General features: G+C 32.9%; 1 protein-coding gene across 5 annotated transcripts in view; it reads right to left on the bottom strand.

Moving 5' to 3' along the window:
- Positions 1–19,994, bottom strand: part of LOC126744686 (ATP-binding cassette sub-family G member 4) — a 216,363-nt gene that overhangs the window by 45,271 nt on the left and 151,098 nt on the right. For all 5 annotated transcript variants that reach the window (XM_050452196.1, XM_050452200.1, XM_050452199.1 and 2 more), the window contains one exon: positions 5,718–5,871. In XM_050452196.1, the coding sequence (XP_050308153.1) occupies positions 5,718–5,871 (154 nt within the window). The remainder of the gene's footprint in view (positions 1–5,717; positions 5,872–19,994) is intronic.

A 19,994-nucleotide genomic window follows, 5' to 3' on the forward strand; every position in this document is an offset into this window, starting at 1 on the left:
ATGGCTTTTAGAGTACCCTGGGATATCTGTTTCTATTTTTGATATCGCTGGCTGTGTTGCTTATGCATTTGAAAAATCGATGACACCTGCTAATATCAAATCCGGATTTCAAAAAACTTATGGATCCGAATCAACCATCAACATCAAAATGCATTGAAGAAAATATAATATCAGACTCCTTAGTTTCAGCATCAGTTAGTTTAAACACAATACCTACACAAAATCACAAGATACGAAAGTCCACAACAATTTAAAGGATACCCAAAAGCTGAAGAACGAAAAAATCAGAGAAAAAAGAGAGAAAAAGCTAAAAGTATTATCGCCACGGACACTCCAGAAAAGATCGCCCTAGAAGCTAAACAAATGAAGCGAGAAAGAAAAAAAGTGTTAAGAAGAATAAGGTCGTGAAAAGAAAAGTAATCGATGAAGACTCAACAGACGAAGAAAATGAAGACGCGACGATGCTTGTAACGGAAAGTTCCGATGATGATATTGATTTTGTAGGAGAAATCGATCCACCACCACTTCTAGATAAGCTTAATAAAGAGCCAGAAGTTGGCGATTTTATTTTGATAGAATTTATGGACACAAAGAAAAAAATTATTACATAGTTGAAGTGTTCTATAAAAAGGATAAGGAATGCGAGGTCAAATTTTTGAGAAAGTCCGTTAAGTATAATAACAGCTTCATTAACCCCGAAATAGAAGACGTCTCATTGGTATGTTTGGAAAACATTAAGATGGTGTTACCAAAACCAGCACATGTGGGAACAACAAAGTGGCAACAATCTTATTTGAAGTTTGTAGTAAGTAGTTTTTAGTTGAAGTTTGTTGAATATTTTTTGCTCTTCTATTAACAGTGAAAAAAATTCTTTTAAAAACCAAAAACCTTATTTTAATATTTGTAATTTATCTTTTGTTTTAGGAAACATGTTTCGGGTTATTTAAGCCAATGGAGATTGAACGACACATCGTTTGCTATCAAAAAATTTAAATCCTTTAAGCAACTGGAGTTCAAAAACATTTTCATTTGTCGTAGTGTGGCATGAAAAATCTTTGCAGGCTATTGTAATAATAAATTTAATTGTGTCAGGTTATTTAATTTCAAGTGATTGTAATCTGAAAAATGTTTTTGTCTAACAACAAATAAGCAGATATTCATTTTTGCTACAAATTGTGTGATGAAAATGCAAAAGTCATAATTTGTGAATATTGTAGACGTTATACAAATGGAAGAATTACAGATGTTCGCGTTTTCATTAAATCACATTAGAATTTTCGTAATTATGGCCTGAGTTTTAATAACGAACGAAACAGAAGCCGTTGATATAATAATCAGAATAATTGCATTTCATATTTTTGCTAACAATCCAAGGGATCTCCTCTCGCAAGGCAGCTCAGCACCTCCAGATACCTGAGACTAAAATATTACGAGCGCTACACAATGACCACAGACTTGCATACAGAAAATCAAAACTGTTTATGGACTTTCTTATCAATATTTTAGAATTTTTTTATTTAAATATTTCAGAAATATTCTACCTAGAGAATTTTCCCGTTAATTTAAGGAACAAGAGTTGTATACAACTGGACGGCTGTAAAAAATGGTTCAATGTCCATTATAGTCAACGATAGATCAACTGGCTAAGAAGGAATAACAAAAATGTCGTAGTGAATGGTATTGGACTACCTGAACAGGTCAGCTGATGTTAATCAGCTAGACTTTAAAATTTGGGACACTATTAAAGATAATTTGTAATGATAAGAATGTATGAGTTAACGTAGACAGGTGATGATGGGATTGACAAGGCGAAGAACTATCTAGGTCTGAAGTCAATAATATGTTTGTTACAGTATTCCTTTTTTTTATTAGCAAATTTCTTTCATTTATCTAAGTTATCCTTTCTTTTGGGTTTCTTTTCTTTACAGGGGACAGAAAAAAAAATTAGTCCAAAAATGTACTTCAACACTCTACTGTACCTCTCTAAATATTCGTGGGTTTTTCTCATTCTAGTAACGACAGTTTTGTTTATTATTATGCCCATTTAAATAGAACGTGCACTCACTCATCATCAAAGCAATATATTTTATGAGTCGCTATTCAAGCTAATTTCAAACAATGCAAGCTATAACAATTTAATAAAATTCAATTCTTTTGTCAACTTCGTGGATTATTTTCACCAAGTGCGACTTGGCGCCATCCATGTCATAGCAGATTTTTATAAAAATATGTAAAATTGTGAGAATTGTGTGTGGAACACTCTCCTCTACTAATGCTAATCAAAAGTCAGATGCCTCTTATAATAGTCATCATTTATAGTGATGTTACTTGTGGGAATATCCTTGAAGAAATCCATTGTAATGGATTTGATCGATGAATCCTCTCTAAATTTTTTTCTTAAATTTCGTACTCTACTATAGAATATAGCTGCCTTTATGTTGTGTAGGCCTTTATATTGTGTAGTTTACTGTCACTCTTTAAGCTAGCAATTTCTTATATGATCTATATCTTTTTCTCATTTTCAGTAATGCTGTTTACTTTTTCTGGTCGTGATTTTACTTTAGCCGTATGTTAATCACACGTACTACATGTGTCTATACTAGGGCACCCAAAATTGATGTTTAAATCTCTATCAATTTATCCATAGATGGAAGACATTTTTTTTTAAAAAGAGCTCTTCGCGAAGATAAATTCGACGAAGTCTTATTCAAGCTTTAATGAGACTGTCTTTCTTTAAAAACTTTACGCTTACATTCACCTACCTCAAGCGCTAACTTATAGAGACGATTAGTAGATTTACCTCTCATTATCAATGCGTTTATATATATGAGTTTTTACGTAAAAATTTAGAAAACTTTTTAAAGTGATAAGTCGTTGGTTGGTAATTCGTTGCAAAGAAATAAGCGCTTTTAGACACACTTTATATTTCCTCATTTTCTTATTCTTATTATTTCTTCCACTTACATGAGATCAAATAAACTGCTCAACAATTGAACTGGATATTTTATAAATTACCGAAATTTGCCTAAAAAAATAAAATTCATCAAGTTGCGTCTTATGCTATGAGTAAATCCTGTTGATAGCAAATATTTTTTGTCGGTTTTTTCCTTTTTTTCATACATTCCTATCTCTTTTAAAGAATTCGATTTCAAAATCCTAACAATTTAGTCACATAAAAGTGCTTGTAGAGACTTTATTATTCTCATTGTTACCAATAGATCTCTTTACTTTCTTAAAAATAATGGTTCTACGACGGTTAGAAACAGTGCAACTCGAGCAATTAGTACGTTGGCTACTGGAGGGCCTAACTCAAGAAGAAGTTGCTAACCGGCTAAATGTGTCCCAAAGTGTCGTGAGTCGTGCATGGAATCGATATGTAGAGACTGGGTTTGCTGCTTACAGGCATGGTGGAGGCCGAGAACATGCTACAACTCATGCTCAAGACCGCTATATAACAGTAACCGCAAGAAGAAACCGAACATTTACGGCTTCGAGAATTAACAGCTACTTAAGGCATGCTACTGGGAAGATAATTTCTAATCAGACTGTTAGAAGAAGATTACATGCGTCCAATTTAAGAGCCAGACGACGTGCCACACATCCACAGTTGACGAGGGAACATTGTGCATGCAGAAATCGGTGGGCAATAGAACACAGTAATTGGAATTTTCAAAACTGGAGGTCTTGTATGTTTACGGATGAGTCCAGATTTCGGCTACATATGTGTGATGGTCGAATTGTGGTATGGAGGGAAAGGGGACAGCGATACCATGAAAATTTGATGGCGCCCACTACCCTTTTTGGTGGCGGTTCAGTTTGCGTTTGGGGAGGCATATGTTTCGATGGCCGCACCGATTTAGTGGTGTTAAGAAATACAACAATGAACGCTATACGATATAGAGACATTATTATAGAGAACATAATTGTATCATTTTTTGGTGCAATAGGCGAAGAATTCATTTTAAGTGCGAGAATTGTCAATGATCGCATTGAATTTCATGGCATTACCAGAATGGACTGGCCACCACATTCACCCGACATGAATTGCATTGAACATGTATGGGCCGAAATGTCTCGAAGATTAAACCAGCTCGAACAGCCACCTCTAACCTTAGAAAAACTAGCTAATCAATTACCGGAAATATGGTGAAACATTCCTCAACACTACATTAAAAACTTAATAAGAACTATGCCAAACGGGGTGACAGCACTAAGACGAGCCAGGGGTGGACCTACGAGGTATTAATTTTCATGACAGGACTTTGGGGCACGCTTTACAGGGTGTAATTTTATTTAAATTTTTTTTTGAGGCTATTGTGAGTGAACTTAATAGAGATTTATTTATTACATTTAATTTTGTTTTATTGTAAATCATTGGCAAACTAAAATTGCAGATTTTTATAATATCCACTCGATTGTTGAGCAGTATACTTCTCCTGTTTCGCATGTGGGATTTCTTATAAATTTTGCAGTATGATTAACTCGGCTACGCACTATTTTTATTTTACTTGTGTTTATAATTATTAGTGGTACATCATTAACATTAATAATATTATCCATTATATCCACGATAATCACTGCGTACCTTTTAACTACCCTCGCAAAACTGCTAAACCAGAAGATTGGCAAACACATAATACGCGCCGGTTTGTTTATACACATAAAACAAAATATTTTTGGTGAACTTAGATCAGTTTTTCGTGGATCACGTGAACTTAGACCTTTGTTAAGTAATACATTTTTACAAGTTCGGAAGTGACAGTTAAATAAGTGACAAAAAAAAAATCCTTTACAATAGAAGTAGTATTGCACCAATTTGAAATTAGCTCCATAACTTCTATTCTAATTCACTACGCACGTCTACCATAACACCATCTCCGTTTATCTTCCTAGTAAACGCATAACCTCTATCTATTCGAAAAACAACATAAGCCTTAGAAAATATTTTTGTGGATAAAACATCAGACGCGGAAATATTAGCCTAGAATATTTCGATTACTTTGCATGAGAATTAAGTGAAGCAAGAAAATAAAAATTGAAACTGTACACCCTGTTAAATACAAGCTTATTTTAATGTCATAAATTCAATACCTTACTTTAAATAGAGTAATTTTATTTTGAAAATATTTATTGCTTTATCTTCTCACCTTATTACATATACTAAGGAAAAAAAATAAAAAATTAGCTTCAAAAATTCGTTCTTATTAACGTTACACTTGTGTATTATTTGCGTAAGTTTACGTCACATGACACTAATGTGGATAAATACAGAAACTCTAAAGGTGAGTACTAAAGAATTTATAACAAAGTGGTCGTAAATAATGAAGAACACAATATTGAATTATTAATAGAGCAGTAAAGGTCAAATCATTTACTGATATCAATGAATAGCACGAACAATGCAGGTTTTATAATAATATGAGACCAACCGAAAAAAAAACCTTTTAAAATATACTTACACAGCACTATTTTGATTTTATTTCAAATTATCTGGTATAATAAATAATACTAAATATTATGATTTTAGAGTTTTAGTATTATAGTAGATCTAAAGATTTTTTTGGAAATTTATTTTAAATTATATAATGTTAAAAGTAAAAATTGCATATCTATTTTACGCCCATACATGCTAATCAGATGAGATCCACGTTCAAGATAATATATTTTTCCCTAATAAATGCCATTAATCAAATTAGAAATTAGTTATTCAAACCTACCTATATCCAGCTAAGATATTCATTAATGTACTTTTGCCGGCCCCTGAGGGGCCCATTATCCCCGTCAACTCTCCAGATTTAAATTTGCCATTTACGCCTTTAAGGATAGTCTTGTATCCTCTCCTTCTTCCTTCGGATACTGAGTATTTCAGATCTAAGAAATAAAAGCAAAGAATTAATTTTAAAATTATTGCTTAATTCATTAGTTACATCTCATAATGGATGCTGTTAATGTTTAAAGCATAACTTTAAAGAGCACGATTTATGTTTTTATTTTTTTAGCTTCTTATCTTTGTTAAATAAGGTTTTTAGTTAAAAAAAAAGGAACCAAAATATCTATCTCTTTAATACACACAATCTGATATATGAAATTAAAAAAAAACCAGGTCTAATCTATCTTTGTTTTTGTAAGTCGTTAGTTTTTTACAAGAAAAGCTTAAAAAGAACAATGTTTATGCCTATCCCTTGTCATTTTTTGAGAAGCTCTGAATATGCATCATACAGAAAATGTATGCATGAAAATATAAAAAACTAAGATAATTATATTCTCTGCAATTTATCTTTTAGTAGCGATTTACAGCAATTGAGTAGGTAACCTTAAAGTTAAAAGGAGAAATGTAAAAAAAATATTTTGATGACTTTGGCGGTCTCTTGAAGTGTTTCCGTTGATTGTACAGTCTTAGTAATTGTGAAAAATTTTGTTTCATAAATTTTTCTGTACGATATACAGGATGTTTGGAAGGTGAGTAGCCAAACGGAAATGGTGAATAGGTGAGGTTACTGGATATTTAAAACCCATAGTATTTTTTTGTTCTTCCTCAAACTTAAGAAGTAATTTAAGGAGTTTTTTTACTTTAACCTTCAATTTTTTTTTTATTTTTGGCCAAAATGGCTCACAATTAATTTTATTTTAAAGACTAATGTTGTCTCATTCAGATTTAGGTGATAACTGAGAAAAATATTTAAAGAGAAACCAATAGTGGAGTAACAAACTTCCCCAAATCAATAGAAAAAAAATGTTACGTCAACTTTACAATGGAAAAAATAATAATAAAAAAAAGTTGTGGCGTTTTAAAATGTGTTAAGAAACTTCTCTAGTTAATAGTCTTTCTAACAATATGCCACATGTAACAAAAATAATTAGGTAACTTACGAAAAACAAATAAGTTTTTCTTCAAGGACGCGTAAAGGTTAGCGTTAGGTTGCTTTCAAGCTCAATTAGGTTGCTTGAGCAGGTATAAACTTATGCCTCTTTCTAATACAGCTAAACCTGTTAATCTCCTTTATCATTCGGCGACACTCCCTTTGTGCCCCGCTACCTTAAACTGTTACCTGTCACTAACCATAATACGAGTATTATTTATTCGATACTTGTCTTTCTCCGCTACTTCACGTATTTTTAACTCCGCTCTACGCATATTGTTTTTGTTGTTCATTTTCATTAAGTTTTGTTCATTTTCGTTAGCTTTGTTTTATTGTTACTGTTGCCTACTATGGCTGGTGCCTTTACAAACGAGGAGTACGCCGATATCCTAATGGCATATGGTAGAGCTGATGGAAATGGCCGAGAAGCAAAAAGAATTTACCAAGAGCGTTTTCCCAATACACGCCAACCTAATCGTCATACTTTTCAAATGACCTTTAGACGCTTAAGAGAAACTGGTAGTCTAAATCGCCGTGAACCTGGAGTTCGCAGACAACGTTATGTTGCTGATGACGAACGAATTCTGGAAGCTTTTGACGAAGATCCCACAACGAGCATCCGGACTGTAGCTGCCAATCTAACCTAATTTTATGGAAAGTCTGGTCTGTTCTTCATGCCAACGAATAGCATCCCTTTCATTACACTCCCGTGCAAGATCTTGAAGAAAACGACTACTAAAGACGCATTTAGTTTTGCCGCCTCCTGCTACATATGGACGTTTTTTGATTTCTTGAAAAACATACTGTGGACAGACGAATCCAAGTTTTCAAGGGAGGGAATTACCAACTTTCATAATTGGCATTATGGCCCCAAAAGAAGAAAACCCAAAAATGAAGTAAGTCGTGTCCCAGGGACGGATGGGACAGGCGGGAGATCGGGAAATTTCCCGGTGGGCCCGTCGGCAAAAAGAAAAAATATTAAAATTATTTTTTGTAAAAAAATAAGAAATAAAAAATAAAAATAAACTAAGTACCGCACTGACCATATCACTCCCGCCCGCTTAATGGAAATCCTGTCGCGTCACATCGTGTCGCGACAAGTTAAAACAATAACAATCATTATATTCCACAATTCCGAACTTAGATGTCATTCCGTCTTGCTAACGTCTGCACGCGCCGCGCCGCCGCCGTAGGAAATAGTTCTTCGAATTTCGGACTGAACTGAATTGGGTGTTTTTTTGTGATTTTTGTGAGCAGAGGCCTAAAAGCCAGAAATAGATATCTTTTAACATTCAAAAAGTATTTGATAGAGATAATGACACCCAAAGGCAGTGGCTGACATACAGCACAGGCAAATCTGCGCTATTTTGCTCTATTTGCCTGGCATTTTGTGGCAACAGTTTTATTGAAGGTACGAGAGAGTGGAAACATGTACACCAGAGGTTAAACGAACATAAATCGTCAAACCTCCATACAAGGAATATATAATCGTATATAAGATTTGCAGTCAATAAAACAATAGACAAGTATATATTAAGGCCCGAAGTAATAGAAACGAGAAATTCTAAAATTTCCCGTAATAGACAAATTCTTCACAGAGTGTTAGATGTTATTAAATTAATGGGAAAGAGGGGTTTATCCTATAGGTAAGTACCCACTTATCTATTTCTGCTTTTTAGATTTTATTTCATTTTATTCTCGATTTTATTATTATTATAGTTTTTTATTTCTTATAGTATATGTATAAACATTTCATAGGGCCGGTAATAAACTTAATTTTTGTCGCGTCTAGCCCAAATGGAAAAAAATCAAAAACTATAATTCCGTATTTTTTACAGAGGAAACGCTGATGAAGCTGCATATACGCTAGATGATGCTAATAATGATCATGGCAATTTTTTAGAAATTATCCTACTTCTTGCCAAATACGATATAATACTAAAACAACATCTAGACAAAATTATTGAAAAAAGTAAGAAACTTAAAAATGCTGGTGTTAAACAAAGATCAGGGAATTTTTTAACATTTATTTCAAAAACATCCATAAATTTAGTTATAACTTTAATAACAAATAAAATTGAAAAAATTATTTGTGAAGAAATAAAAGAGTCTGAAATGTTTTCTCTAGAAATAGATACCACACAAGATATCTCGGTTAAGGACCAGTGTTCTGTTATGATCAGGTGAGTAGTATTTATTTATTCACTATTTATTAAAAAAAAATTGTTTTTAAAATTTATAATACATTAATAATTAGTCTATGCTTCCAACATTTATTAGCCTAATTTCTTTTAAAATCCTATTAAGGATAATCTAAATTTCAAAAGACTTAATCTTTTAGGTATGTCTACAAAGGAATGGTTCACGAGAGGCTTTTGGCAGTAATAAATTGTCATGATACATCTGGACAAGGGTTTCAAAATTTAATAAGAGAAGTTGCACAAAAAAACGGACTAAGCATAAACAAATGTATTGCTGATTCAACAGATGGTGCTGCTAACATGCAAGGGAAATATAGCGGATTTACTAGTAAGATGAAGCAATAAAATTCCGAGTATGTCCATGTGTGGTGTTATAGTCATATACTGAATTTAGTCCTGGGAGATGTTTTAAAAGGACATATTAAGGCGGCAACCTTTTTTGCATTTCTGAACTTAGTTGCAGTTTTCTTTAAACAGTCAGAGAATGGATATTTGGAAAAAAACGTCACAAGATCCAAAACTTAGAGTACTACAAACTAGGAGAACCCCGATGGTGGTCGAAAGAACAAGCATTAACTAAAATATTTCAGCTTGAATATTCTAGTAAAAAAAACTCTTACCCGCTATATGTAGGTCTACTAGAATCACTAGACATCATTTCAAAAGATACAGATTTTAATCCGATCTACGGTAGAAAACTTCTAAACTCGCTACCTGACAAAAGTATGCATTTGATAGCTAATTTGCAAAATTTAATAACAAGGCGACGCTTGACAGAATTAAGGAAGAGTTAATAAGTTTTGCTGCTAACTGGGACCTTTACAAGTTATCTCTTCAAGAAACGTTTGCTAAAATCGATATTTCCAATCGTAGCGATAGCGATGACAGTGAAGGAGAGGATGATAGAGACGATGTGCAAGGAGATTGGAAAGATACAATTACAGTTTGCTCTTGCAGGGATTGCGTGTATTCCTGTTACGTTGCTATTTTAAAATATAACTTTTATCAGGAGGCGTATTCAGTCTTAGCAACGGTGTATCCATACATTTTGAGTTTGCCAATAACCCAGGTGTCATGTGAGAGATCATTTTCCATTCTCAAATCCATTAAGAATAGATTAAGTGATAATTTGCTTGAATCTTTCATGCTTATGAATATAGAAAGATCTCTACTTAATCAAATAGTTAATGAAGATATTATAAATGAGGTGGCAGAGTCCAGTACCTTGTATAAAAAAATTTTAATGTACTGAGTTTTTTTGCATTTTCTATGTTTTATTTGAGAGTTCGTTGTTCCTTTGTCATTTTCTTATTTTTAAAACTTTTCGGTTGTTAAGCTTGTTTGTTCTTTCTTTTTAATAGTTGACTGAAGACTGAATTTAAAGAAAAAAAAGTTATAATTTAGGATAATATTAAGACATACTAATATATGTATGACTTAATATTATCCTTTGTGTTATAATTTTTTATTTCGTTGTTTACTGAATTTACGTTGATTTTTTAAAATTAAATAAACTGTGTGTTTGTAGGCACTAGCGAATTTTTTTATATAATTCATCAGGGCTAAGTGGGCCGCTTCGCCCGAAAATTTCTCGGGCCGGTTTCAGAGAGCCCTGTCGTGTCCTTTCAAAGGAAATTCTCAGTAAACGTTTGGGCAGGCCTAATTGGTAATATCCTTACTGGTCCACATTATTTACCAAATAATTTGAATGGAGATAACAATCTAGATTTTTTATTAAATGATCTACCCGAACTCTTGAACGGAGTTCCAAATTTTCTCAATGAAGAACAAATAACGTTCCAACACGATGGGTGCCCAGCGCACTGGAAATTGACGATCTGGGAGCACCTAGACAATGCATTTCCCAATACTTGGATTGGCAGAGATGGCCCTATCCCATGGCCTGCAAGGTCCCCGGACTTGACGCCACTTGATTTTATGCCTGGGGCCGTGCAAAAGAAGTTGTGTATTTCGAACCTATAAATACAAGGGAACAATTGATACAAAAAGGGAATGACGCTTTTGTAATAATGAGATGGGAACTAACATTACAGTATACCACAAGAAAAATAAGAAAACGATGTTACGCGTGTATTAGAAATAATGGCCATCAATTTGGGCAAGACTTATAAATAAACGATTTGAAGTAAAAAATATGTTTTTTTTAATTAACCTGTAAAGGAATGGGTCATGGAAATGGAAGGGCACATAGGTTTAGCTGTTTTAGAACGGTGAAAGAGATAGTGCAACAGATTTAGCAGTGTTAGAAAGAGATATAAATTTATACCTGCTCAATTAGGTTGTTTTCAAGAAATTAGTTCACGCGTTCTTGAAGACAAACTTATTTGTTTTTCGTAAGTTACCTAATTATTTTTGTTACATGTGGCACATCGTTAGAAAGACAATTAACTAGAGAAGTTTTTTAACACATTTTAAAACCACACAACTTTTTTATTATTATTTTTTCCATAGTAAAGTTGACGTAACATTTTTTTTCTATTGATTTGAGGAAGTTTGTTACTCCACTATTTGTTTCTCTTTAAAAAATTTTCTCAGTTATTACCTAAATCTAAATGAGACAACATTAGTCTTTTTGGCCCCATTTTGGCAAGAAATTAAAAAAAATTGAAGGTTAAAGTAAAAAAATCTAATAAAAAAAGGAAAAATATATTACTCCTTAAATTTGAGGAAAAACAAAAAAATACTACGCGTTTTAAAGAGCCAGTAACCTCATCAGCTATTCACCATTTCCGCTTGGCTACTGACCTTTCAATAGTTTTTTCAACACCCTATATAGTTTAGCCAGAAAATTTAAAAATGACAAGAAAAAAAAAACACATTTATTTAAAAAAAAATCAATTAAATATTGGCATTATTCAATGCGGTTTAACAAATCTTTTTCGAGGCGGTGAAAAAAACGATCAAAAGGTTACGTCGGAGAAAAACACCTGTATTTCTAAGCCCTTGTAATTGAATTTTTAATTACTCAGTTTTTATATAATGACGCCAAGGTTTTCAAGCCAGCCTTCCAACTATTCAACTTTCCGTAATAAACCGGCCATAGAGAGATATATTTTCATCGACTAATTTTTCCCAAGGTATCAATTCTGAGTATTTTTGTGTAAATAACTTGATCGATAAGTTTCATAGTATATACATTGTACGAATATAATTTTTTTGTTACCATTTCTAAAAGATGGTACTAAATACTATAACTTTGTTTGATTAATATAATCATAACTTTTTAGGCCTCTCTTTATGTAGATTTACGACTGAAAATACTACATTTAATTTGACTCAAATAAAGGTAGACTGTTTTGATCTCCAAAAGGTATTTAAAAAAAAACATTTTTCATTTGGTTGCATGTGGACAAATTATTTATTGGAGTTTTCCAAAGTAAGACTACGGATGTCAAGGTGAAGTGACTAATAAATAAATGTCTTTAATTTACCTAAAACTCATGTTTTTATGGTGTACCTAAGTGCGGATATATATGCCCAAGAAAATATTTGTACTCGAAGAGCAACGCAACGTTATTTTGATGCTTATCCAGATTGAATATATGGAAAATATGACTTGGTGGTACCGCATATCCTAAAACCAGCTCAAGATGTATTAATGCAACCACTAGTGTAAGTAAATCTTCTATGTCTAGAATTTTACGCAAAGAAAAATGTACCACTTTAATCCAGTTCAAATCTAGTTCAGAATTTTCTTCCTCAAGACTTCATTTACGGTAGAAGTCAAGTTTACTAGTAAAACGGCGTAATATTCATACATCCATCACATCAGGGACATCCATAAATAAATTATGTAACGCGCTCAGGGGAGGGGCATATAGGGAAGCCGAGATACATGACAATTTGTGACCTAGAAGGGAGGAGGTATCAAAAAGCATGTGACGTAACTATTTTTTTAGCACTTTTTTCAATAACACAACGTAATTTTATTTATATTTTTTAAATTCTGAATATTAACTTTAGGTCACCTTAATCCGGTGCCGATAAAGTCGCTACTTTGCTTGACTCGTGTAAGTAGTATAATTTTTCTTTGGTCCACAAGTTGTTTGATGAATCTAAGGTTCACGCTGAGCATCACACGGTCATGATTATTTTCATATTTTGCATTACTTTTACTCTATCGATAAAGTGTAATAAGAATAGCTAAATCACAGGTAAATTTTTAATTTTTGTTACAGGTTATAGTTCAACATATTTCGAGTAAATGCAATAAAATGACACTTTTTTGTATTTTAATCAGGTTCTACGTGTGGGTGATGTTATCATTGTCTATTAGGTTTAATTTAATACAATTAAAGCATAATAAAAAGAGAAGGTAAAATTTGTATTTTTTATTTCTTATTTATTTCATAGTAAGCATTAATGATTCATATATTTTATTACAAAAATAAATAAACTTTATCAAGCTTTGTTCAATTCCTTCATTAAAGCGTATCCACATTAAAAAAGCAGATTCTCAAAAAAAGCATTAAAAGTTTGGAAATAAAACATCATATAACTAATGAGTTAATCAAATAATTTAAAAAATTGTGACACTTTAATTGAAATTTCAATGACAGCTTCTAATACAATGATTGTAGATTTGACAGATCATCAGAAAATAGCAAAAAACTCAAAAAAAACTAAGAAAATTGACGCAATACCGATAACAAAAGCTGTTCGCAAAAAGAAAAATTACCCAAAAATTGCACACGATCAGCTGAAAATAAATATTGATACAATAAATTCAGAGTTATTTGGTCTCTATAAAAAAACCTGTGGACAAATCAGCGGAGAACAGGAATGACATATGAAAAAAAAAGAAACAAAGGGCTGCTTTGGAAAAATCTTCAGCTTATTAGGAAAATGTTTACAAACGCCAACAAAAATTTAGAGAGAACAAAAGAAAAACTTAAGCAAAACTTTGCGATGAATATTCCGAGTTGGCATTAAAAATGAAAGAGGCTCCTGGAAGTCACCCCGTCTATTAGAGGCAATTAGAAATCTCGATATGCATGAATCAGCGGCATACGAGCGACTATAAGAAGGATCTCTAAGGAGCATTAAATCTCTGCAAGAGCTTACTAATCCATTAAGAGCCGAAGGTTTTGTTTGCTCTTTATATGCGTTTGCTACCTGAACGCAGTTCTTCTTCAGAGGGAAACAAGCCCTTAGAAACCGTCTCTAACTGAAAACTCAAAAGCGTGCGCACTTTTAACATATTGATGGCATTTTTTGTAAAGCAATCATAAATCATACGAAAGAAATAGCGTCAATTCTTAGACCTAACGAAGTTTGATTTTTAAGCCAAGATGATAAATCTCGCGTCCCTATAAGTTTAACAGCAGCAAACCATCAATCTCCTATTGCCATGCACGTCGAATGCAAAGTCTCTTTGCCTAATCATGACTGGGTCGTGGCCGATAAATATAAATTAATCTAGCCTTCTAATAAATTAATCTTATTCAGGGCCTACTTTAATAGCAATACGATGGGGAAACATTATTTGTCAACTGCATATTTTCATGTACTGGATTTTGAAACTATCCTTACCTTGGAAGACTATTTCCATATTTATAATTACTCTTGACGGCGGCCCGGATGAAAATCCCTGTGATCAAAAAGTAACTAATATTGGTATTCATAATTTTTTTGTCACATAACCTTAACTCCATATTTATAGCTGCCAACGCTCCTGAAAAAAGCGCCTTGAGTTGAAAGAATCACCTTTAAGCAAAGAACTCGCTGATTTAATCTTACCCCATGAACATTATGGAAATCACTTTGATTCATATAGGTAGACTATAGATTTAGAAATTGAAAAAAAAACTTTTGCCACTGAGCAGCTCGTAGCTAAATACATCGAGCTCGAAAATTCTGAAATTGACTGAAGCAGTATTTTATCAAAAGGTGAAGTTTGCATGTTGGAGCATGTAAGGATAAATCAGTATTTCACGCAGGTTGTGAAATGTAATATGGATTGTTGTTCGAAATCACTTAGCTCATTATCCAGCATAATGCTGGAACGATTTCTTTCGCTACCTCTTGCACTGACATCAAATTGACCAGGGGCTGTGTAGCATTTTATTTTTTCATTTGAATTGATTTTTATTAAAATAAGCTAAATGCTCCATTCGTTACTTCAATAAATCACAATATGAATTGTTTTTAATTATCAAGTAAATAATGCAACAATTTCTCATGATTAATATAAATGAAATACATTTTTATTGCTCATCTTAAAGTGGAACACCTGTTCGGTATACTAGTGGCGCTAGTAACGCTAAGCCGCGGATTTCTTGATTTATTGGGTTCAGCTCCTTGCCTTTGTTCTTCATGGGTCTGTCATTTCTCAAGATCAATATCGATTGCCACTTCCGATATTTTCGCTGACTTTGTTCCCGTGTGTTGGTAGGAGCCACAAACTTATAAATATACCTGGGCTGCTAATGCATATGGCCACGATACCCAAAAATGACCACTGCACGGTGGCCGCCATTTTTATAGTGGTTATGTCCTTTTGATGTTGGTCACTCTGAAAATTTTTAGTGTTGCCAACAAAAAATATATTAAATAACGGTAATTAAGTTGACGACGCTGACGTTTGACGTGTGAGTATAGCGGATTGCCTAGTTTTTGGCGATTTGTAAACGACGCTTGGGTATATCGTCTGGAACAGGCGATGTATCTTTCTTCTTATTTAATACGTGAATAATGTATCACCATCTTTATTTAAAGGTTGGTTCAGTTTTTTAAAACCGAATTATTGTGAATTGTCCATCTGTGTTGTTTATAATAGAATAATATATTGAGTTGTTGACAGAATAATTTATTTTTACTATATAAATCCTTTATAATTACAAACCGTCATAAAATCATCTATATTTTGATTCTTATAGATGGTTGTACCTATAAGACCTTTAAGTACCTATAAGAAAATAAGTGTTTTTACCTAAAAATTTAAATGAATATCATGATTTTCATGGTATTAGGATTTATAAGATTCGAGATTATCAGAATGATAAAATAAATATTTTAAAGTGCATGCATCTATTCCAAGTTGATTGAAACTTTGTCTCACTTTAGATGAGGATTACTTTCTTTCATAAATTTTAACGAAATTCTTAAAGAAGTATCAAAAAAATCACAATTCTAACGCAACTATCTTAAATTCTTACCTATATGTAACTTTCTATTTTGTATTTTTGTAAACATAACCTCTCAAAAACTTTAATTGTTTTGTTTCCCTACAGTTGGCACAACTAAAATTTGTCAGAGTGACCAACATCGAAAGGACACAATCACGCAAAATGGCGGCCCCCTAGTAGTGGTCATTTACTTTTCATTGAATTGGCAGTCCAGGTATATTTGTAAGTTCATGGTAGGAGCGCACTTAAAACTTTACGGCTCAACCAAAGAAGTGAGGATGCAAGTTATATAAAATATTCCTTACTTTTGATTCATTGGAACCTCTTTTACCTTATCAAGAAAAAAAATGGCTAATTTCTTGGCAGGTTGCCTAAGAATTGATTGGAAACTTAGCGAGGGTTTTCTTTTCAGTTCTTTTCCGTTCCTATCTTCGATTATTTCTTAACCTTACCACTGCCTTGAGGGTGTAATGGTTTGGAGCGCTGTAATGTGCCACCACTGACACTAGAACAGTCTGGTTTTCCGGTCATTCACGGTGAGGAAACCTAACCTAACTATGAGCTCCATTTCAGACAGATAGGACTCTGACAGACTGTCCAACTTGTCTTGGTAAAGCTCCATGCTGACTGGAGACTTGGAGAAATTGGGCAAATTTTATTATACCTATTTATTAATCTTTTAAACCTCTTTCTGTTTCTTAATAATTTATTATTCTTAACTAGTCGTTATAGTTGATTGAGGTTGATTAGTGGGATATGAACACATAGCCGAAGCCCATATAACCTTGGGTTGTGTGTTCATGTCTTTCTCACTTTACTCAATAACTTTATATAATGTGTACAAATGTTTTCCAATTAATATTTTTACAATTAACTTTTAAATACTTTATCAAACTGTTGGGTATTACCTAAAATTTCTATATTTTGGTAGTAATTTTAATAATACACCTACTAAACAAGGTTCATGAACTTTCCCTATGGTATTCGTTTAATTATTTTCATTTAAATTCAATATAATTAAAGAAAAGCATTGAATACCCATAAGCTATAATCTAACCTAAAGTGTAACATAATATTTCAAATTATTATTCTATAAGGAGTGATCATTGATTATATTTTACAAATATTGTATAAAGTGTAAAAAGGGGTGTATGTGAATAAAATGGGTTGTTGTTGGAAATTATTGCTTAGTTAAGTTAAAAAAACACCAAATTATGCAAAAAAAGAATTATATTTACTAAAAAACGTTATATTTACTGACAAAAATTCTTAATCTATCCGTATTGCAGCAAAACAAAAAAAAAGAAGAAATAATGGCTGTTTTGAAGAATGATCAAGTTGAATGGTTAGAAGAAGAAGAGCTTATGAAGATTATCTGGACCTGACTGATATATCTACGATCAAAGAATGTGAAGAGGATAAAAATTTGATGAAAATTCTAATTATTGATGTTGAAAGGTCTTCAAACTGCCCATGGGACAAAGCTTGATTGACTTCATTCAGAAAAAATCATCAAAATGTGTGCTCATATTTTTCTATTGTGACGGTTAACGTAATTACTCGCGGGGAGGAGAGGGTTGAAGCAGATGTGACAAAGGGGGGAAAGGGATCAAAAAAGCTTGTAATTTGCGTTACGTAATTTATAGATAGCCCCTAATCCAATATTTGGGAATTATATTGGGACCGTTTAATTTGCTAGCTAGGCTTGATACAGAAAGTTATCAAAACTTCTTGAGCAAAGGTTTGTCCATTTTTTTAAAAGGTATACAAATTAATGTTTAAAGCTTTAATTAGCATTCTAAAGGGCAAAAACAGTAACTAAAACGCAATTGAAAAAGGATTAATATGAAAATGAAGGATTCACATATTTAATATCACATGGTTGATATTACAAAACAGTTTTACCACTAACCCAAAGTCTTTATTTTTACTCTCGACACGTCTTCCGCTAAAAATCTTCGGGAAGAAGATTAAAACTCAACTTAAGCAAACTTTCGTTGCAACAACGTTTATGATTCTATCTCTAATCGAGATTTAAGTAATTCTGCAGTTTAGCGGCTTTTGTCAAAACTAACGAAAAATGGTCGGGTTTTTTGCAAAGTGGGTAGATTCCGATATATATTTTTCACTAAGAGTGGCGGAAAGCCAAATTTTATCACGAAGAGGGTGTTATCACGCACTAAATCACTGACTATAGGACGCGATTAATCATTAGAATAACCTCGTATACCATTAGTTTTGTCAACAAATAGGTGACAATTGAGTTGAGGTTAGGTGTGGTGTTGCCAGTTTTGTCACTCTGCAGCTGAAGCCTTGTCTCCAGTCTGGCTTTCTCTAAAGTGGAGAATTCACTCTGTATTTTTTTAGTCATTCATTATCATAACATATAAAAAATGATGAATGAAACTCGTGTATAATCATAACATTATACACTAGTTTCATTACATATCACTTAAAATGTCAATTACATGTAATAAACACAAATTTGATTGAATTGAAAATTTATTTTTAGGAGTACATCATTTTTAAAATTTCTTTTTTTTAAGTTCTATCAAAATTCACATATTCGCGGCGAATTATATCGTATCATTCCGCCACTTTTAATTTTTTTTGGGTAAAATTAGGCCATTTAAAAAAAATTGTAAAAATACGCAAAATTTGATGAGCGGTGCTTGAACAATTTATGAACCAATCCAACCCAACCCAACCCATCCCATCCCATCCCCTCCCATTCCATCAACACCCAACGGGGAGCTTACGCTCCCCGTTGGATGAACTCTTGGGTGTTAATGAACCAACCCAACCAACCCCGTTGGGTTGGTTTGGTTTGGCTTGGGTTTGGGTTGGGTTGAGTTGGGTTGGGTTGGGTTGGGTTGGTTTCGTTTGGTTTGGGTTGGGTTGGGTTGCGTTGAGCTAGGTTGGATTGAGTTGGGTTGGGTATATCTATGGTCTGTGCGCAGCGCCTTATGTTTTTCTCGCGGTGATAGAGAAACGGAACAAACCAAAACACTGCACACATACTCCCAGAGTCGACAACCCATTTGACAGATAGCGGCTGTCATTTAATTTATGCAAAAAAAAAGCAAAAAATTTAAATAAATCAGTTTACCTTTATTTGTGAGTACTTCACATTGTTTATAAAGAAACTATTTGCAAAATACACCTCCCGCCACTTTATTAATTTTTTCCAGATAAAATTAAGCTATTTAAAAAAGAAAACCGGTGAAAATACGCCAAATTTGACAAAAGCCGCTAAACTGCGGAATCATATTATTTTTAATTTGGACCAAAATCTAAAAATTACCAAAATAATATTACATTATGGGTGTCTTCGGTATGTTTGTTGCACGAAAATAACAGATTTAGTTACAAGAAAAGGTAAAAACAGTTTTTGTTTTACGCATAATACAAAATGCAGTAGACGACAGAACTGGCAACACCACACCTAACCTCACCTTAGTTGTAACCTATTTGTTGTCAAAACTAATCGAATACAGGGTTATTCTATTCATGTCCCATAGTAAGTGATTTAGTGCGTGATAACACCCTCTTCGTGATAAAATTTGACTTTCCGCCACTCTTAGTGAAAAATATATATCCAAATCCACCTATTTTGCAAAAAACCCGACCATTTTTCGTTAGTTTTAACAAAAGCCGCTAAACTGCAGAATTACCGAGATTTAAATTGCTAGATCAATATGACGATGTATAATAATGTATAAATATTATATAGTGCTTTTATTTCAAAACGTACTATCCTTACTAACTTCTTACCTCAAAAAAAA

The sequence above is a fragment of the Anthonomus grandis genome, chromosome 14, assembly GCF_022605725.1.
Source record: "Anthonomus grandis grandis chromosome 14, icAntGran1.3, whole genome shotgun sequence".
NCBI lineage: Eukaryota > Metazoa > Arthropoda > Insecta > Coleoptera > Curculionidae > Anthonomus > Anthonomus grandis.